The sequence below is a fragment of the Monodon monoceros genome, unplaced genomic scaffold (genome assembly GCF_005190385.1).
Source record: "Monodon monoceros isolate NGI ecotype Baffin Bay Population unplaced genomic scaffold, NGI_Narwhal_1 Super_Scaffold_12, whole genome shotgun sequence".
Lineage (NCBI taxonomy): Eukaryota > Metazoa > Chordata > Mammalia > Artiodactyla > Monodontidae > Monodon > Monodon monoceros.
Genome location: NW_021703768.1, coordinates 101,496,329 through 101,519,303, shown reverse-complemented (window position 1 = coordinate 101,519,303; position 22,975 = coordinate 101,496,329). Strand labels below are relative to the sequence as shown.

Here is a 22,975-nt window from a genome sequence, read left to right as displayed (position 1 = left end):
AACCCACAGTTCTTCCAAATATACAAGAGTGAAATGAGATCTAGATTTATGGACTAGGAATAAAATGAAAAGTATATAGCACGCATGGTGACTTAACCTAGTGGATGTTTAATGATTAGTAAGTACTATTATGGATTACTTCTAGATAACATACACATATAAACGTAGTTGATTAACTCTTAGATTTCTACCAGAAGTGCAAATAATAATAACTTAATAGAAAAAAACCATAATTGGACTGTATTTACAGCATACAGCATATTTTGAAAATGTGGGCAAGAATATTAAAAACTCCAAATCCAGAGTTCTTAAAGACCGTACACATTTTAATTAGCCAGGACGAGACATCCCAGGCAAACTGGTAAGTTAAACGCACTCTATAGGCATTTAAATGCATTTTACTAGATTTGTCATCTCATATAATTTCTCTTCTCTCAGTAGTCTTACTGTTCTCTGTTTGCTTTTTTTATGTTTAAAAGACTACATTCTCCTTAAAACATTTCTCATTATGAATTGATTTTGCTTCAGCCAAATTAATTTGGGCCAAAATCACAAAAGTAATACATCTAACACAAGTACATTCAAAAAGTCACTATCATTTACAACAAATAAACAATCCCTGTGCCTCACCCCCTACACATACACAAATTTTAAAAGTAATTTAAGACTTTAGGCCTAGTTTTCCTTTAAAGGAACACGGCCATATCAGCTCTTCATTTATAAATTCCTCTGTTCAATAACAATTTGATTATTTAGAATATGTACCAATACAGTGCAACAGCGAACCAAAATGCCCTTTAATTTCAATATTTGCTTAAGTTCCTAGTGTATATCAACTGGCCTTTTCAGTGATACACCAACTTAAACTAATTTGGTCTCTGCCCAGTTTCTTATCTCATAATATTCCAAAAATCACGTGTTCACTGTGGTACAGACATAGGAGCTATGGTAAAGGCAAAGCTACTAAAGTCAGGTTATTTTAGATAAAAAAATTAATCTTAACTCCATAAGAATTAACTTTTTCTTCATTTGGTTTCTTACCCTTGTAACACCAGAATATAAAAGAAAAAAAGAATCAGAACCATACCTGATCTTCTAAAAATGCTATCTTTTTTTCTTTCCCATTGGGGTGTAGCTGTTTTACAATGTTGTGCTAGTTTCTACTGTACAGCGAAGTGGAGCTCCCTGAGCTATACAGCAGGTTCTCATTATTTATCTATTTTATACATATTACTGTATATATGTCAATCCCCAAATATCAAATCATAACTTAATGTATGCCTCTGCATGTCAAGATACTAATCCACTCTGGTACAACCAGCTTCTTCTACAAGAGGGATACATTTACACTGATGATTCACTTTAGACATCCCCCACCCCCTGCCAACTTATGGTACGCAATTGTATGCAAGCTCATCTAGGTTAGACAAGGTTGCAGTTGTGGAGTTTTCCTGGCCAATAAGGAAATTTGAGGCTGCAATTTTAATTAATACCATATTCTAATTCAGTGAATCTGAAAGTATGCTGCCTAGATTCCTGGAGTCCTGAAAGGATGCTGATTACTTACAGCCAAACGATGAATATGTTAAACTCCTTGGGGAATCCATCTACTGGTTTTTTAAAAAATTATTTTATGTATTTTATAGATCTGCATTCCCTGTAAGAATTCCTTATGAAGATTCTAGTGCTAAAAACATTCAAAGCTATTACCCTCAATCCCTGACCCTACTCTAGTGGCTCACAGAAGGCCAATACATGAAAATGCATCTAACGAGTTTACCACTTAATACACGTGAGCTAACTAACTGTATTATCCAAAATATAGAGTCCCAGATGTCAGAGCCTATACAAAAGAGGGAAACAGGAGTTCCCTGGCTACAAGGCCAGGCCTGGGCAGTATTCTGAGTGGATGAACTTCATCACTTTCTTTAAGGCCCCAATTTCTCATGTTCTCAGTACCCCTACTTTGGCCCTAAATTCTAATTCCCAAAGTACTCCTAGTTTCAAAATTACCATCATTTTAAAAAGTACTCTCAATACGGATAAAAGAAAGAGCTAAGTATTAAATAGTATTAAACAGGTATTAGAAATCAGTAAGACAAAAAATAAAACTGGGCATAAACATAAACAATTCGTAGAAGTACAAATGGCTTATCATTTGTACACATGCTTAAATTCACAATAACTAAAGAAATTAAAACTTACACACACACACTGGGTGGGAGAAGAAGCAACACATATATTGGTGTGAGAGTATAAAGAGATATAACCTCTTCAGACAGTAATATGGCAATGTTCATTGAAATTTAAACTTCATATACCCTTTGGCCAAGTAATTCTACTTCTAGGAATTTTATGCCCAAAGAATTATTATCAAAATACTTAATATTTAATATTGGACTCATCAAATAATTCAAGGTCCACCTATATACTAAATGATGGAATATGATACAACCATTTAAAAGAATGCAACACATATTTACGTAAGTTGATAAAGAGACCTTTTTAAAATAGAGTGGGTAAAAAAAAGCAGGCAAAGAATCATGATATAATATGTGCCTTTTTGAAGAAGGAAGGAAGAGATGAAGGGAGGGAGAAGGGGGCTGAGAAAAAGAAACAGAAAGAAAGAAGGAAAGAAAAACAAAGAGAAAATTAGCTTCATAAATGTGCACAGCTAATTCTGTAAAGACATCTAACAGAATTTCACCAAGGGAAGAGAAACTAGAGGTTTTAGTAAAAAGAAATTTTCCCTTTTAGGGCTGTTAGAATTATTCTGTGCATGAATTACTCTTTCAAATACAAATGAATTAGTTTAAAATAAAAAACAAACAAAAAATAAAGACCACAAAAAATGCCTTGTCATCTTACTCCATAATTTCTCAACTCCTTTATGAAGTTGACCTGGGCTAGGTTTCAGTAGACAATCAATCTGAAAGAGCTTAATTCATCTTAAGGTATAACTTGGCCATAGCTCTTTAACTCTTCCTTTAGTCAATGAATTACTAATTCAGTATTTCCCAAAGTGTGTTGCATATATGTAAAAATATATTAAGTGGAAAAGAATTCCTGTTCATATGAATTTGGAAGCCTCTGGATTAAATAAAGTTAAATGTCTTTTTTTACTGCTAGACAGTCCTGAGCTTTTTAAATGCACTCTGAATCTGCAAGATAGGGATACTGCATACATTATCTCCAAAACTCAGCTGACTGTGGCACATCTTTCGGTGTTAGTGTTATGTAGAAAACATTCCGGGAAACACTGATATAACTGTAATTTCATGGAATGTAAAAAAAACAGTAAGAAGGCAGAGGCAGTATGAGAAAAGCTGTTTTTGAGGGATGAGCATCCAACACACAGGGAGGCCAACCCTGTCAGGGAGTCTTGTCCCAGGTTAGCTCTTCTCAGCAGGTACTACTTCTCACAGACAGTGCCTAGTGTCCCTTTCTGAACCCACAGGTTTTTTGCAGGTGTTATACTTTTTAATAATAGCTCTCATGCTAGTGGGAGCTCTGGTATGAGGTGAGAGCAGGTGAGAAACAGGAACCATTATCTGTAAACTGAATTTCTGTATATCACAAGTTGCCTATATAAAATGAATTGATAACTATCTATATTAATATATTTAAATAGGTGAAAAGAAAAATTAACCGCCAGGAATATAAAGAGTAACATCTAACAACATAAATGTCCATCAACGGAGGAACAGATAAAGAAGATGTGGAATATTACTCAGCCATAAAATAATGCTATTTGCAGCAACATGGATGGACCTAGAGATTGTCATTCTGAGTGAAGTAAGCCAGACACAGAAAGACAAATATCATATGATATTGCTTATACGTGGAATCTAAAAAAAAAAAGGGTACAAATGAACTTATTTACAAAACAGCAGTAGAGTCATGGATGTAGCAAACAAACTTACGGTTACCAGGGGATAAGGGAGTGGAGGGATAATCTGGGAGATTGGGACTGACATATACACACTACTATATATAAAATAGATAAGTAGTAAGACCTGCTGTATAGTACAGGGAACTCTACTCAATACTCTGTAATGGCCTATATGGGAAAAGAATCTAAAAAAGAGAAGAGTGGATATAAGTATATGTATAACAGATTCACTTTGCTGTTCACCTGAAACTAACACAACACTGTAAATCAACTACACTCCAATAAAAACTGAAAGAGTAACACCTAAGAATAAATACAAACAAAACTGGTAATGCAGACAAACCTAAACCTAAGAAAGTACCACTCTGAAATGCTAAGAACCCTCTAGTAATAACTGTCATCGTTAGCCTGAGAACAGAATCGTCTATAATATGCAATGCATCAATGTTCTGATTATAAATACTAACTTAACTTTCTAGATGTTTGAATCCAATGTAAGCTTCCAGTTCCCCCCGACTCCATGAGAACTAATGTTCCTAACAGTAATTCAAAGACACCGTAAAAGTATATTCCAAAACATGTAACATAAGTCAGTTCAGTTTCATTATCTGAATATTGGAGTTATCTATAAAATACTAATTTTCATTAGTTAATGGAATTACTTTCTTAACTCTTCAGAAACTTAAGATTGTTCATCCTTAAACATTACCACTAGGTAACACAATTTTTTATCTAATCTAGTCCCATCTTGTCTATAATTAGATGGTGACATATACACAGAATGTTTGCTTATAGTCCAAATTCATGCCAAAGCCACCGTTAAACATATTCATGCAATAATCAGTTCTGGTTTTTTCCTGCTTCTTATTATAACTTTACTAATGATAACAGATCCACTGGGTAGTTTCAGCTTATGCTAGAAGGAGTAAACAAATGCTATCAGTTGGTTGCAAACTTCTATATATAAATATATAAGTAAGTGTGTAATGGTTTTATTTTATTTGGCATCCTTAGATCTCTTAAAAACATCAATTCTGTCTATTGTACTGTCTAAGTCATAGGGGAAGAGAATATTAAGCTATGAATAATCATCTTGAAGCCATTTTATACTTACTAGTATGTAATTTACACACTTAAATGCATGCCTAATAGGATACCATATTCTTGTTATAAGCAAAACACTGAAGTATGGAGAATTCAAGGAAGATTACAAAATAAGGCTTACTTTCACTGCAGCAATAAGACGAATGTAGTCACTAAGTAGTTCTGAAAACATATAAAAGTCAGCAAAAGCTTGTTCTTGATGTAACTGGTCTATCTTCTCCTCAACCTCTGCAAGCTGAGACAAAGCTCTAGACAGTGCAGTATGATCTTCAGAATTACCTAACATGGCAGCACTTTTAGCAAAGGCAGCTGTGTTGGCTGAAAGTTCTGAAATAAAAAAGTATGCACTTTTAGTGTTCACTAGTGAAATTTTTTAATATTGATTTTTTTACTGTCGTTCTAAGTTTTATCTATTCACAAACTGCTCAAATATTTTAAAATAATTAACATGCAACAATCAGTCATTAAAATGCCTTGGGCAGATAAATGTTAACTGCTCAGAGCTCTACTGAAAATTTAAAAGAACCACTGCCTATATTCCCAGGGGATGAACTATGTTTAATAATATAATAATCTCCCTTCCCTTTCTCCCCTAAAGTGCTCACTGTTTCTCTGTCTAGTCCTAAAAAAGACAAAAAATATATTTTTCATATGGAAAGCACTGGGAACACTCACAATTGATTCATACTACATTATTTGGCCTTTAAACATTTATAGAAAATAATGTCTATAATTTTTGATAAGAATATTTAGCTCACAGGAGGAAAGCAAAGTAAAATTGTACATGCAATTCACATAAATCTTATTCTTTTCTTCTTTGTGTGCAACAACAATGCGTAGTGAAATATTAAGAATTTTTGAAAAGATTTTTCAATGTGATTATTTCAGATACATCAAATAAAGAAAAACAGATGTCAAGGACTAACTATTATATTGCTTGGATTGCTCTGTTACTCTGCATTATGTAAAGTTCTCTTAAAGAACCATAAAATGTTTCCTAAGAGAAAGAATACAAATAGCAAAAACTGTTATAAGTTACTTTCAATAATAAATGTACCAGTAGATTTTCTGTAATTATTTTTTGCAATGTATTGCTGGGAATGGCACATACTAAATTACTGATTGTTTTAGAAAGATGATTGTAAAAGCCATGTATTCTTCAAAAATAAAACCAAAAACCTCACCATGGAATCAAAAAATTACAACTAAAATTTTCTATGAATTTTTAACACCCCCTCCAGGTTTTTAAATATGGTATTTGAAGAAAATACTCCAGAGTTCTCTATGGAATATAGGTACAAAACTAACATTTTAAAGAAAAATTTCATCATTCATTTTTGAATTTCATTCCGTAATTATATAAGAGTTACTAATAAGACATCTTCATTCATTCATTAAACATGTTTAACAAAGAGTTAATCAGTTTTAATCCAAAATTCAAAATATACCTTTTACAAGTTCAAGATTTTTCTCCTTCTAAACTAGAAATTACATAAAATGGAACAGAAAACATTAAATAACAAAGTTGAAACAGAAAACATCCTCTTTAAAATATTCATAACTTTAAAATGTTCATTTTTAATAAAATTTAAATAAAATATCTGAATTAACTTACAGCGTTAAACATATAAATAACAAGACAAACAAACCTTTTCTATGACAGACCAAGGCTTCAACACTGGCATGAAGTTTCCTAAGTTGCTGATCCAGATTTTCAAATTGCTGCTGCTTTTCTTCAAACCACTAAGAAAAAAATGAAAAATGGAGCTAATTTAGCCAGAACAAACCACTGTAAATTAGGTTACCAATAAATAGCAAGCTACATTCCTTGTTTTAAAGCAACAAATTAACCATGTATAACCATGGTGGTCAACTGATGTGCTGAGAACTAAACTCAATAAGCAAATTAATATCCTATTTTCTACTTGTACAGCTTTAAAATGCAATTGTTGGGCTCATTAATTCATCTCATTATTCAAGTCAAAAAATCAGCTCTTACGGCATCCGATTCATTCATCTTGATTGTCATTTTGTTGACAGCGTCGGCAGCCTTGTTCACCATCCTCAATATTCCTGCTCCACTCAGAGCCTGTGTATTAACTGCTCTAGGCAGCTGGAATTGAATGACAAATAAGGGCAAACAAACCGGTTAAAAGCCTGGAGGTTTAACTGGCCACAGAAGGGACTGCCCCCACACACAGCCCCGAAAAAGAAAAAAAAGAAAAAAAGGAGGTTGTATTTTCTTCACTCTCATATATTTCAATAGTGAGATGTAATTTCTCAAATACACTACTTCTCAAAGGAAAACTTAAAAAATAGACTTTCCATTTGTTTTTCTTCTGCACGTTTACATTTAGATGGAACAACACTCTGTCAAAATATATTAAGAAATTGCCAAGCACTTTAACACTGGCCACCTGTTTGCTAGCAGAAATAAACTGTTTATAAGGAAAAAAGAAGAAAGTCTTGAGAAAAATCTCCTTATGTTTAGTTAGAACTGTGTGATTTTGAATTTTTTAACAATTCTGGGGTTCAAGTAAATTTAAAAACAAATCTCAAACGGTAACAATTAGAGGATAAAATGTGCCAAATATAAAGAGCAGCATGGTTATAATTAAAGCTCTTTCAAATCATAAATTTGCACTTCAAAACCTTAATAAGACGATTAGAATGTAGACACACAAACACACATTATTCAACTATCTCTAAAATGAGGTCTGAATAAACTTATTTCAACACAATGCCTAAGCAACAACTTAGGGAATTCAGAATTAGACTATTTATAAGCCATTCTTTTAAATCTGGTTTTAATTTTTCAAGAAAGGGAATGATCATCCTACAACTATCGACGCAAAGAAGATATTTTGTTAGTAATTAAAGCTAATTAAAGCATTAAGCAAAAAAAAAATCTTTGCTTTATTCCATCTATTAATGCAACTGTTTACTGAACACCTATTCTTATACAAATTATTACACTGATAATCATAAATGAAAACATTTACATACAAAAATTTAAAGTAGAAATAATACCTCTGAACTTTCCAAGAACTGCCTTAAATCAGGATCCTGTAGTAAAGTCGGATGCTTTACTGTTCTTTGAAGATACCTAGATTTAAGAATAAAATGCTCCTTTATTTATCAGTACCATCTTATTTTAAATCTTATTTCAACAAAATAAAAATTAAAAAATAAAAAAAAAGATGTCCTGTTTGCCTCCTGTCATATCAGTTTGCCTTCACTCTAATTATGTAGAATCTTATAGCAATTTAATGATTAAAAAGCTTTTCGTTCATCTTTTGAAAATTCATAATTATGTAAAAAGAGACATGGTGGGGGTGGGGGTAGGAATGGGGAGAGGTTAAATAACTTACCAAACTTCTCACTGCGAAGTATTAGAGTTATAAAAGGGTATATAGGTAAATTTATCAAATAATGCTATCTTTCATTGGGTCATTATATTTCCAGTTACTACTATACATATTCTAGTAATATATATATTACTATATAGTCCAGTTAAACTTTTTTTTTTAAATTGTCATCATTACCAAAATGGAGAACAGCCTACCAATTTCTTTTTCCTTGGCAGCAGATTTTAATTATCAAGTAAGTTTTGGTCCTTATTTGACAAGGACTAAATTTTCTTCAATATTGTTATTTTTAAGGTTCTGCTATTTTTGATAAATGTCTTCCTTATATGACACCACATAAAATAAAAAGTAAAGAGAAACATCATTATTAAATCACTATTAGCCTAACTTTAGTAATTTTCCTTTACTAGAAAAGGTATAGCCCTGACATTCATAATAAATTACCAATCTTTCTTAAAAAAATGGTTCACTATTTGATGATCATTGATTACTTAACTAATCCCATTTTTTAAAAATTGCTCCTTCCCCAGATTAGTAACATGCAATAATATTTCAATTATAATATTTTGCCTAACAGTTAATATACCTTTATTTCTGCAGCATAAATGTAGTCAGTGATGACTTCCATCTCTTTACAAGATTATAAAGTATGCCTAAAATAGTTTCTAAAAAAAGTGATAATCTTTTCTAAAGTCAAACACTATATATAATGGTTCAAATGACTAATCGCTGCTTAAATGTTAACTTCTGTTTTTGTATATTTAAATAAAATACACACCATATTAAACTTCACTTTAAGTCAACAGCCCACACAAGAAGTCATTATAACAGAAACAGAGCATTTAATAGATATGTACAATGCAATCTACACTGTGGTTTTAAAAAGTATTTGAGGCTTACTTTATAAAGGTGTAAAAGAGATGCAGTAGGAACACTAATCCTGTAAGTTTAAGAAATGTTGGTATTTTCCCACTGGAATTTTACTTACAATTTTAACACTGAAGTTCTCCAGTGCTACTCTAGGTGAGTTATTTAGTTACTTAGACTGTGCACTGCTTAAAGCAGTCTGTGTAAGTTGTTCATCTGAGTGCACACAACAGCTGATAAATAGCAAGCACTCAGATGTTTGTAAAATGAACAAGCAGGAAGACAAAACATCTAGTACCCAAACCTTTAAGAAATATTCTAATATTTCTACCTAAATGGAAATACCTAATACTATTTATATTCTAAAATAGCTTTTTAAAGTGAGTTCTGCAGAATACTAGTCTCATACAATATTCCATGAAAACGACTCGTTCTACAATCAAGAAAGTTTGAAATATATTACATCCATATTCCTTTCTTTAAGACCTATAATGAACAGCAGCATATTAAATGCTGTGAGAAGTACTGCAGGAAAAAAACCTGGTTTAACTTTGCTACATCCTACATTTATAAACCTCAACTGACAACAGATTTCCTTTTTTCACCCTACCGCATACTAGCAATCTGAGGAATCCATTTTGGAAAATGATATTCTAGAAAAAGAGATGGTAAAACTTTTCTTCTTAAGGGTTACATGAAAATAAAGAGCAATTAACCATTAAAAAAAGGTATTTGTAAATAGTCATCAATTCAGAATTAAGGTCAGAGAGGGTTGTAGATATATAAAGGAAGGATACAGAACAAAAAGGAAAAGAATGTGAGAAAAGTACATGAAAAGAGGTATGGAGAGAAGCAGAGACACTGAGGAAGACAGAAGTGGAAGATGCAATGGAACTGATGAAAAATAAGTATCAGATTCAACAAGAGGTGGTCAGTAGTTGTTCTTGAGAATTGTGCTAAGGAAAAGTTATGGTACATTTAGAATCACTTAGGGCTTTCAAATTCCTACTTACTTACCAAAACAAAATAAAGCAGGTTATACAAAATGCTTGAGAGGAACAGAGTTAAAGCTATTTCTCTCGCTTAAGACTCAGACATGTGTGCTAAGAATGAGAGAATAGACAGGTAGAAAGAGCCTGGGTCTTTGATGACATTCATTTGTTCATTCAACATTTATTGAGCATTTACTACACATCAGTTACCGTTCTGAGTACTCAGAATGTACCAGTGAACAAAAGAGAACAGGATTCCTTCTCTAGCAGAGTTTTAATTTATTTATTTTTTAAGTGATTTATTTACTATTTATTTAATTTATTTTTGGCTGCATCGGGTCTTAGTTGCGGCACGCAGGTTCTTTGTTGAGGCATGCAGGATCCCTCCTTGCGGTGTGTGGGCTTCTCTCTAGTTGTGGTGCGCAGGCTGCAGGGCACGTGGGCTCGGTAGTTGTGGCTTGTGGGTTCCAGAGCGTGTGGGCTCTGTAGTTTGTGGCATGTGGGCTCTCTCTAGTTGAGGCGCATGAGCTCAGTAGTTGTGGCATGTGGGCTTAGTTGCCCTGTGGCGTGTGGGACCTCAGTTCCCTGACCAGGGATTGAACCCACAGCCCCTGCATTATAAGGTGGATTCTTTACCACTGGACCACCAGGGAAGTCCCTGGAGCTTTAATTTTAGTTAACAGAAGATGGACAATAAATCATAAACATAAAAATTATGTAGTATGTGATAAGGTGGCAAATGCTGTGGAAAAATGAAAGGACAAGTGGAGAAAGGACAAGTAAATGGGATCAAGGGTGTAAGGTGTGGTTGATGGCGATGTAAACAGAATAGGTCAGAATGAAACCAATAATCAAAATAGGCTTCACTGGCAAGGTGACATCTGAATGTTTGAATCTGAAAGAGGTAAGGGAATTCAGTACACAGATACCTGGGAACAAAAGCTTTCTAGGCAGTGAGGACAGGGTAGGGGGTAGAACCCTAAGGTGGGAAGATGCCTGGGATCTTTGCGGAGCAGCAAAAAGTTGAGTGCAGCCTAGAGCAAAGTGATCGAGGAGGATAGCAGTGCAAGTCATGTAAGAATTTATAGGTCATTATAAGGACTCTGGCTTTTATTGACTGAAACTGGGTGGGTGGACGAATACGAGTGGGAAGATGATCTGACTCATGTTTTAAAAGGATGACCCTGGCTGCTATATTAGAAAAAAGAGTAGAGGTACAAGGATGGAAACAAGGAGACCAATGAGGAGTCTACCGCAGTTAATTCAGACATTTGGACTAGTAGTGGATGGGTGAAAAAATGGCTGTCCAGATATCAGAAGGAAGCAATAGGATTTCCTGATGGATTTGATAATACTAAACATCTGCCTACCTCCAAACTTCCTGATCTGAACGAATGGATCAATCAACCGACACTAACTGTTTAGGCTTTGCCAGTTGGGTTTTCAGGTGCTTGTTATGATACACTTACACTTTAGAGAAAAGGAACAATGAATTTAAGTTAAATAACTTGTTCAAGGCCTCACAGATAGTGTGTAATGGAGTGCAGGCTTCAACAGAGAAAGGATTCTAAAACCCTACACACTGTATAATGCTACTTTACATTTTTTAGTTTATATTTACAGAAGTGTATCCTTACTATAAAATAAATTCAATATGCTTGTAGGTAAGATATGAAGCACTCTTAAGAAAATCAAGTGAGCGATCTTCGGGATACTTAGAAGTAATTTCTGCTTACTTTACTGAGTGTGGCACAGGGAAATTACTTGGGTTCTTAACCACTCCCTTTCTCTTCCCATATTTCAATACCAGATGTTTATCCTTTTGTTCAAGATAGTTATCTGGATTCTCTAAGTTGTACAAACAAATAAATATGTAAATGAATACCAGAGTGTAAACAAAGAAATACTTCCTTGACCCGCCAGATCCAACTAGGTTATATATCCACAAACATGCCTATTCTAATGTTTAAACTTTAAGAAATGCCACAGAAAAATCACTTGAGAAAAATCATTCCAGCTCCTTTGCTTCTGTATCTTTACACCTGTATTTTCTTTAGTTATCTTTTCTAATGCAAAATGAACTCACAGTACACTGTTTCCTTTTTTTTCCCCCCCCACTACTGCAAATTCCACTAAGGTAGTATTTAACAAGTAACATTTATCAGTAAGAAACTATCTTCACATATGCACTAGGTCAAGCTTCAATATTTCCTTAAAACTCTCCTCAGTGTTACACAGTGAATGAAGATATGGTTTAAGTACTATGCAATGCATTCAAGTTAAAAGAAAGGTGAATGTAGAATCAAATTATATGCCCTTGGTACAATAAATCTTCATTAACTTCCTTATCAAGAATGCCATCCAAAATATTTCAAATTTACTCACAGAAAAATAGGACTGGAAAGGCTTCTCAAAAGGTCATGGTTATACTTTCAGGAAGGACTAAGCAAAATCAAGGCAGCACATTATCTACCTTTACTCTTAAAAACACTCATTCTATGACCTCTTTCACAAGAGAATCAATTTTAATGCCTAAATTAAACTTCTTTCAATGCAATTTAAATCCCCTTCCTGAGTAACTGCTGAGTCTCATAGACATAATCTCATCTTTTAAGTGTTTAAGATTTTAAGCTGCACACTAGCTTTTCTTATTGCAAATTGTTCAAACCTGACTTTACTGTGGTATTTTCTTTTTTCTTTTTTTTTTTTTTTTTGCGGTATGCGGGCCTCTCACTGTTGTGGCCTCTCCCGTTGCGGAGCACAGGCTCCGGACGCGCAGGCTCAGCGGCCATGGCTCACGGGCCCAGCCACTCCGCGGCTTGTGGGATCTTCCCGGACCGGGGCACGAACCCATGTGCCCTGCATCGGCAGGCGGACTCTCAACCACTGCGCCACCAGGGAAGCCCACTGTGGTATTTTCTTAAAATTGAAACAATTTATTACTAAAACCCAGAAATTCACTGCCTCAAAAAGAGTTTTACAAAATAATTTGTACCCTATAGATATATATACTATTTCCTAAAATCTGTCCTATCTATGCCAACCACTAATTTTAAGCCAAGAGAGAAAATAAGACAGAGAACAAATAAGCACATTCAATTAAAATAACAAACAAAAACTATGAAATTAGAAAATGTATTAAGTGCAGGTAATTACCAACTTATGTACTACAAATTGGGCTTTAAGATAGTTTTGAACTTGTTTTCTCACATTTTCAGCATAGCAAGGAAGAAATGTTAAGATTCTGGGAGTGGGATTCCTCCCATCCATTTCCCGTTTAGTCGGCCACAATGAACACAAGTCTTCAAAGCCATAGGAAATGTGTCAGGTCAAGAAGTCTAAAGCAAGGCACAGCATATATATCTATCAGCCTTTAACTATACAGTCAACTCGAGCAATGACTAATACTTCTGTACACTCAAGTCAAAATCAATTATAAAGAATTGAAGGAGGGAGCACAAACCTTATTTTTCATTGTATTTAATAACATTTCAGTATCACCAAGTAATAATTCAAAGGAAATAATTCAGATGAAAATAGGTATTACTTTGTTAGACTATAATGAGAATAAAAATGGAACAAGTATACAGTACTGTGTTTCTGAATGAATCAATTTTCTTAATAAAAGCTTACAGCACTTAATAAGAGTAATCAAGTGGTACTTTGAGAATTTTAATACTTAAAATATACTTGTGCCATTTAATGGAATTAGACTTATACTACTGAAGTAAAAACATTACAGTAATAAAACACAGCTGATTAGAATTACCTTTCAAGAGCTGCTCTTCGTTTTTCTACAAATTCTGTGGATGATGAATCTTCTTTACCCACTTTGACCTTGGTCATGCCTTTGAAAAAATTGAAAGACTCATGATTTTCTATTACTGAGAAACATTCTTTTATAATCATTTCTGCATAATTTAAAATATATTTTAAATTTGAACTTGACAAAAAAGCTAAAATTATAACTAGTATCATAGTTTTGAGAAATTAACATCTGTACTTGGCAAGCACTTACAAGGTAAGTTTTAAAAGAGTACAGCTAAAGCAGAGGTTGAGCTGTGTCTAGTTTTCTAACCTATAACTATTTGGACTCTTTATCTGACATACATTAAACTCTTGATAAGTTAAAATGTGTTTGCATTTCAATATGCATAATGGAGTTCAAATTAGTAAATTTAAGCACATTTGATATTTTCATCTCATATGAGCAATAATTAACGTTCTTTACTTTGGGGACTAGAAAAATAAAAATACGTGTAATCCATTAATATGCTAAGTATTTCCTCTGTTGCAGATTCTAAGAACATGTTTATTTATCATAGCTGGTTTTATAACAGTTTGAAATAATGAGCTCTTTCATAGAGACATTTAGAACTCTTCAAATTTAGAGAATAAAAATCATGCTAATCATTTCTGTATTAGCAATTTCAATTTGAACACTACTATCAGATTGCAGATTTTTCTTCTTTCCCTGTTTTTACTCTCAAAATTCGATTCTGTAGAAATGAAGTAATGACATATGTACAACATGGATGAACCTTAAAAATATTATGCTACGTTGACAGAAGCTTGTCACGAAGGACCATGTATTATATGATTCCCTGTTTTTTGAAATGTCCAGAATTGGAAAATCTATAGAGAAAGAAAGTAAATTAGTGATTGCCTAGGACTGGGGGTTGATGAGGAAATTAGAGGATGATGGCTAAGGGGTAATAGAAATATTCTAAAATTGACTGTGGTGAGGTATGCACAAGTCTGAATATATGAAAAGCTAATAATGAATTATACAATTTAAATGGATGAATTGTATGGCATGTGAATTATATCTCAATAAAGCCATTTAAAAATAGGTCATGTAAAACCATGTAATTCTTATTCAGGTTGGTATACGCGGGCCTCTCACTGTTGTGGCCTCTTCCGTTGCAGAGCACAGGCTCCAGACGCACAGGCTCAGCGGCCATGGCTCACGGGCCCAGCCGCTCCGCGGCATGTGGGATCTTCCCAGACCGGGGCACGAACCCATGTCCCCTGCATCGGCAGGCGGACTCTCAACCACTGCGCCACCAGGGAAGCCCCACCTATGAATGTTTTAACATAATTCCTCTGAAATACAATAGTTTGAAAAGGAAAACTCATTCAAACACTTAAAATTACCTACTAGGTGTGGGATGTTATTTCACATATTCTGTTTTTGTGGAAAAAAGCCTTACCACTATATAATTTTTTGCTTTTTTAAATTCTGTGATCTGCTCATGCTACTTCCTAGAGGTAAGTAACCATTATTCGCCACTGCGGTAAATAAAAACTAACTGTAAGCAGTTACTCCTTAATACTTTTCAATTTCTTTGTTGCTCTTTTTTAAAACCTTCACAAAAATAGTGCTTTTTAGTCAACTAAGGTTCTATAAAAGCAGTAACAGTTATATGCTAATGAAAAGACCCCTCTTCCTTCAATGGCAGTTACAGCTTCCCAGGAAAGAGAAGTTACTATTCTTATTACACCACTGTGTTTGTTACTTGAAAACCACTGGGTATATAATTAAAAGGGCCTCTCATACTTAAAATTTTTCTTAGACAATATATTCATTTTTATTTTTAAAAATTGATGGACAATATGAAATTTTTTTTAATGACTGCTTCTCTACTTGATTTTCTGCCAGGAACTTCACAGAACAACTTGTTACCCGCCTTCAAAAACTGAAGTTCAGACTTTATGCACACGTTTAGAGGAAACTGTTTAACTTGGCTTCATCTTTTATTTAACTACAATTATTTTTCCTGCTAATTTCTTTATTTATATCTTTTTTTTAAACTGCATTTTATGTGGTTGCCTCAAATTCTTTCAATCTCCTTTTAATTCAATAATTTGTGGAAGGTTGAAGATTATTAGGGCAAAATATTAGTTTGAAACACAACAAATTTGGGCATAAAAATTTAGTTAAAAAAATTTTTTTTTTCTGGCTCAATGTTTAAGGACTAAACTAGTGCATCTAGCCATCAAAATGAAAAAAACTATTTTTTGTTTTTTTCTCTTTTGATATATAAAAATAAATAGCTGTACAACTTAAAGAAAAAAGGATATTAATAACAAATAATTTATGATAAATGAAACTCAAGCTCACTACATAGATAATGGGAGGCCAAAAGATACCACTGCAACAGTTTAGAGGACAGAGAAATAACATTATTAACTAGACTAGCAGTTCTCAGAGTATGGGTAGCATATTCGTAAGGTTTCTGAGACCCTTTGGGCTGATGGGGGATGTATACAAAAATCGACCTTCATAATACTAAGCTGCTATTTGTGTCCTTTTTCCTCCCATTCTTTCATGAGAGCTCAGTGGAGTTTTCCAAAAGTTATATGATGTGTTGTATCACAACAGGTAGAGTGTAGAAACAGATACGAAAATACAGCTATTTTCTATTAAACCACAATTTAAAGAGATTTTGCAAAAATGTAAAAAACAAAAAAGCAAAAGCAAGCCACTCTTAATAAATTTTTTTGTCTTATAAAAATTATTTTTCACAAAAATTTTTTAATTTGTTAACAGGTAATGAGTTTATTATTATTATTTATTTATTTATTTATTTATTTGCAGTACACGGGCCTCTCACTGTTATGGCCTCTCCCGTTGCAGAGCACAGGCTCCGGACACACAGGCTCAGTGGCCGTGGCTCACGGGCCCAGCCGCTCCGTGGCATGTGGGATCTTCCCGGACCGGGGCACGAACCCGTGTCCCCTGCATCAGCAGGCGGACTCTCAACCACTGTGCCACAAGGGAAGCCCCGAGTTTATTATTTTTAAGTGCATTAATAAATACAATTTTAAAATTCTCATATAATAGGGACTTCCCTGGTGGTGCAGTGGTTAAGAATCCACCTGCCAATGCAGGGGACACGGGTTCAAGCCCTGGTCTGGGAAGATCTCACATGCCGCGGAGCAACTAAGCCTGTGCGCCACAACTACTGAGGCTGCGCTCTAGAGCCCACAAGCCACAACTACTGAGCCCACATGTCACAACTACTGAAGCCCAAGTGCCTAGAGCCTGTGCTCTACAACTAGAAGCCACCGCAACGAGAAGCCAACGCACTGCAATTAAGAGTAACCCCTGCTCGCTGCAACTAGAGAAAGCCCACGCACAGCAACAGAGACCCAAAGCTGTCAGAAATAAATAAATAAAATAAATTTATAAAAAAAAAATTAAAAAAGAGAAAGAATATAATAAATACATTTAAATATATCAGGTTTCAAAAATCATAAAAGATATGGATAAAACTGCTTTTCAAATCAAATGTTTAAAAAAGTAAAAACAATAACTTAAAGATAAGTAAAATTCATTTTGAATACTTTTCAGAATAATAATCATGTATATAAAAAAACAGAGATAAATAAAAACCTATGATTGAAAAGCTTGGAAAATATACTACAAAATTTTAAGACATGACAGATGTTTTTTAATGGTGGGAAAATGGAGGTTCTCCTCCTCTTTTGTAATATTCTGCATATTCTTAACTAAGTAAGCCTTTATTACCTGTAAAAGTAGAAATGTTTTTAAATGTTAAATTGAAGTATGTAATAAACTAAGATGAGTTTAAATAGCTCCTGTGTGAGCAAGGCTAGATCAAATCTTTCTATACAATGTATATATAGCTAAGCACAAGACACCTCCAAACCCTTAGAAAGATGTTAATATACTAATAATATTGAATATTCTCTAAGTGTTACTCAATAATAAGATACTCTAATGACTCTAAAAGGGTTTTTAGTTGCTTTCACCTTGTGAAATATTTAACATCATATTATACAAATCGAATCCTCAAGTTTTAGAAAATAAAACTTAGCTATACACTCTTCAGTTGATGAATGACTATCAAAAACAGAATACTTAAATTCAGTATTTCTAGATATTGAGATGTCATGATAGTGAATGATCATGGAATATACACATCTATACAGTTAAAACTGAACTAGTAAGAGTAACAACAATAAATTTTTAAAAATTCATACTTACCTACTATACTTTTTTCTGGAGCTGGTGGCACAATATAACCGACATGTAAATACTTGCTTGCTAACTTGCTATGCAAACCGAGAAAGTCACTAAATCTTCTTTTAACTGAAAATTCACTCTTACTGAACATGGAAAGAGAAGTCTACAAGTGAAGAAGAGGTATTTCAAATTTTGAATACTAAACAATTTTTTAGAAGTTAATGTAATACATAATTGTGAACATGCATATATACATATCACACACACTGATCTACTCTGAAAAAAATGCAGAGTAGCTAACTAATGGGATGTAAAGATTTCTAACAACTGAAAAACACCCAAATCATAGAATTTTTTTTTTTTTTTACAGAAACTTAAGAGGACAGAAAATGTTTGCTTTATTCTACCCTTAACTCATCTCATTGACTCTACCTGTATTTATGCTAATGATTCTTAAATCTTTACCTCTGGCCCAGATCTCCTCTGAGCTTCAGTCCAATAACATAGCCCAAGGGAAACCTCCACTTAAATCTCACTGCCACCTCAATTTCACCATATTTTTCCCTGCTCCAACATAAGTTCCATGAGTGAAGGGCATTCTTTGTGTTGTTTACTACTATACTGTAGTCCTTGGAAAAGAGCCTGACCCCAAGGTATTTAATAAATAAGTATCTGTTCAATGAATTAACAAATCTGACTCCATACTGTGTTCCTCCCCTTGTGTTGCCTCTTCTCCAGGATCACTCCAACAACCACAAAGTTCCTCTAGACAAAAACTCAGGGGCTTCCCTGGTGGCACAGTGGTTGGGAGTCCGCCTGCCGATGCAGGGGACACGGGTTCATGCCCCGGTCCAGGAAGATCCCACATGCCGCGGAGCGGCTGGGCCCGTGAGCCATGGCTGCTGAGCCTGCGCGTCCGGAGCCTGTGCTCCGCAATGGGAGAGGCCACAACAGTGAGAGGCCCGCGTACCGCGGGAAAAAAAAAACAAAAAAAACCTCAGGCATGGGAGGGAGGCTCAAGAGGGAGGGAATATGGGGATATATGTATACTTACAGCTGATTCACTTTGTTGTACAACAGAAACTAACACAACATTGTAAAGCAATTATACTCCAATAAAGATTAAAAAAAAAACACACACACTTAGGCATCCCCCCCCCTTCCTCACTCCTTACATCCAAGCCGTACTGATTCTACCTCCTATACATCACAAGAAGCCATTTATTTCACTCATCCCTAGAACTAATTCCTTAGTATTAAGAATCGCTTCTCACAGCTAGGACTGTTTCAGATCCTCTCTCTTTAAGATTTGAAGGCCTACAATCCCTTTAAGGATTGCAACCGCCTCTTAACTCGAAATCCTGACCTTTACTTTGATCCTCCCAATCCATACTAAGTCAGAGAGAGCTTTCTAGAACAAAGATCAATTGTACCACATTCTTGTTTGAACCTCTTTAATGGCCCTCCATTATATATACTAAGGATGAAGGCTGAATTCCTAATGTGGCTGTTCATAATATAGGAAGGCTTACTGCCAAACAATTTAATCTGGCATCACTTCCTGCAGATCCTAGAAAGAACAATGCTTTCTTGATTTCTGGCTTTTACACAAGCAAATCCCTTTGTCCCTCTCCCACCCAAACCACTTCTCCTACCTTTGCCTAGATTAGATCCCTTCCCACATACTCTCCCGGAATACTTTACCTACCAAACCACTCAGAACTCGTTGTAGCTATTTATATGCAACTTTTACTGGATGATAACCTTTGTAAAGACAGTGATCACTTACACCTTAATCACTGTAGTATCCTCATACTACACATGGTGAGGGCTCAATATTTTTTTAAAGGAGCAAAAGACTTACCTTTGTTGTTACTCTATAAGCCATGTAAGCATTCATGCCATCACCTACAAGAAAAGTCAAACTATTAAAAATCATAAGCTTAACCACATGCACACACACAAGGTAACTATATGAGGTACATTAACTTGATTGTAGTAATCATTTTATAACATATATTAAGTCATCACACTGTACATCCTAAATACACACAATTTTTATTTGTCAATTAGACCTCAATAAAGCTGGGAAAAAACAAAACAAGCAGCCACGAGTTTAAAAATAAAAGCACCATTTTAATATTGTAACAATGCATTTAGTTAAGAAAAATAGCACATTAACAACCAAGCTAATTATCAAAAAGAAGCAAGTACAAAATATAATAAATATTAACTTACCAACTTTCTCTGGATCTGATACACCAATTTCTATATCAAAAACATCTCCATTTGCTTCTTCTTCAATCTAGAAAAATTTTTTTTGTTATTAAAGATTCCAGTTTATATTACTGTCATAATACTAATAACTATAATTTTTACCATCTATCTTTTATTAGGGTCACTGTCACATCAATTTGAAAAGTCACTCAGCACTCCATTTATGAAAAACAATAAAAGCTTTCACATTTCCTGACTATGTAAAAGATACACACACACAAAGACAACAGGAAAAGCATCACTGGGAGAAGGAACAGAAAATCTTGTTTTCCTCCAACTCCTCAGATACAGAGAAAACATTGTAGTCTTCTGTAGGAATATTGTGGAATGTTTTTGTTCTATATACTCAATCTTCAGATTCAGATTATGAAAATAATTAATTCCTTGATTTTTTTAATATTAGTATTTTTCAAGGTTGTATCTCTCCTCTTTAAAAACCAGGAGGTAGCCATTACTTTTGCCAGTAGAATCCTACATACTTGCAGGAATTATAAGCAACTTGAGCACCATGATTTCACCAATTACCTAGTAAACACATGTTCTTCTTGAAGCCAATGAAAGCACTATAAAGCTCACTGAAAAAAGAAGTAGGAAAAATGATAAACCTACGGGACTACAGAGAAGCACTTTTTATCCATTGTAAATAAGCAATCCTTATTAACAGCAGTTCTGAGGGAAAGTTTTGTTACTTTCAAGAAGAAAACACAGAAACTTAAATCTTGCAAATTTTAAAAGCAATATTAATAGTCTAAAGCTACCAAAAATAAAGGGATGTTTTTCTAATGATAATTTTTTTCAAAGTTGCCCTCCTGTACAGATTTTTTAAAAGTAAGGCTTATTTGAACTGTAACACACATAAAGTATATAAATCCTAGGTAAAGAGCCCAATGATTTTTACAAAGTAAACACATCTTCGTAACCAGAATGTAGATTAAGAAAAAACACCATCATTACACCTTAGAAGGTCCTCATGCTTCCTCTCCACTCACAACACATCTCTTACTCTGCCGACATAACCATTAACATTTATTATACTTTTATCAAATAAAATTACTCAAGATACCACTTTATTGTGATTAAGTTTTCAAAGCACTTTCAGACATTACCTTATTTGACCAAGAGAGGAACACTGAGAGGCACACATTACCATCATGAGATCACAAATGACAAACTGCTTGACTTGAGAAGGAAAGTGATGTGCCCAAGTTACTGGATGAAAAAGGGGTGGGATAAAATTAGAAGCCAAATCACCTGACCTCTTTAGTTCAGTGTTCTTTTCCAAACATTTCTAAAAGGCTTTGATTACAAATGACTAACAGTAAAGAAATGTTGGGTGGGGGACAAAAAATGTATTATTTACATATTAACTTAGAATATAAACATTTTTCCATACCTCCTCCCTGGATCTGTCAAAGATCACAGGAGCAGACATACTCTTTGATTCAATTCTGGGAGCAATGAGTGTCGTGGGGGTCACAGGTGTGACTGCAGGAGAAGGTTCTGAGGAGAGTATAGGTTCCCTTTCTGGACTGTCCAGAGAAACTTCTTCTGTAGCTTCTAGATAAAAATTAAACAAGTTAGTTGAGGACACTGGTAACAAACTCCCAATAGTCTACAGAGCAGTCAATAAATTATGAAAAATATTTTTATATGATCCACAATATCAAAATATTATTTTAAAATAACTGTTATAAATAATTTATGAATCCTTCCTTAATTGTTTATCAAAACTTTAAAACCAACAGTGACTTTGTTGATTTTAGGAAGAATCCCAGTAAGTCAGCATAACTGTCTATACTAGTGGTAGGGATAAAGCCAGTAGGAAAGCAATGACGTGGATAATCCCACATTCATTTGTGTTTGGATCTGTAATATATCTAATACTTGTGGTAACTTACCTTCCAAAATCTTGTATTCAGGCTAACATTACTATTCTTTTATACATATGAACACAAATTTCATGGCAGAAAACTGCCCAGAACTATCCCAACTGGGATTAAAACTTCGTTATGGAAAGTCCACAATGTTAGCAATCTAAAGCAATTAACCACTAAAGATTACTGGATATTAGCTGAATACACAAATACGACGCAAAACAAACAGGTGCTTAGGTTTTCATTTAAAGTGTTCGTTCATTTGAAAAATCTAAAATTAAATATATTTAAAAACAAATCAAATCGATAAACCGAATGTCTACAAGCTATGTAACATGTGCTAAATGCAATGGAGAACCATAAAGAAATGTAAAATATCACACCTGCCCTCAGGGAGTTTATAATCTAGTTGGGAAAACAAGACATAAGCATGTGGAATGTTAAATAATAATAAAAGAAAAATAACAGCCAAGAGAAAAAGAAAATTACAAGACATTTAATTGCTGTATGAACTAAAGAATAAACGCTATAATTTGAGTTAAGTGGGACAGAATAATTTAGGCTGGGGAAAATGAGGAATATTTTATGAAACTGAATTGAGAAGATCT

The 22,975-nt window shown here is 34.1% G+C and overlaps 1 protein-coding gene across 1 annotated transcript in view; it reads right to left on the bottom strand.

Moving 5' to 3' along the window:
• Nucleotides 1–22,975, bottom strand: part of SNX2 (sorting nexin 2) — a 53,785-nt gene that overhangs the window by 5,039 nt on the left and 25,771 nt on the right. Inside the window, exons 3-11 of the mRNA XM_029217615.1 lie at nucleotides 21,887–22,050; nucleotides 20,455–20,521; nucleotides 20,081–20,124; nucleotides 18,238–18,379; nucleotides 13,993–14,071; nucleotides 8,027–8,102; nucleotides 6,996–7,109; nucleotides 6,646–6,739; nucleotides 5,118–5,323 (exon numbers count right to left, since the gene is read on the bottom strand). Of these exons, the coding sequence (XP_029073448.1) occupies nucleotides 5,118–5,323; nucleotides 6,646–6,739; nucleotides 6,996–7,109; nucleotides 8,027–8,102; nucleotides 13,993–14,071; nucleotides 18,238–18,379; nucleotides 20,081–20,124; nucleotides 20,455–20,521; nucleotides 21,887–22,050 (986 nt within the window). The remainder of the gene's footprint in view (nucleotides 1–5,117; nucleotides 5,324–6,645; nucleotides 6,740–6,995; nucleotides 7,110–8,026; nucleotides 8,103–13,992; nucleotides 14,072–18,237; nucleotides 18,380–20,080; nucleotides 20,125–20,454; nucleotides 20,522–21,886; nucleotides 22,051–22,975) is intronic.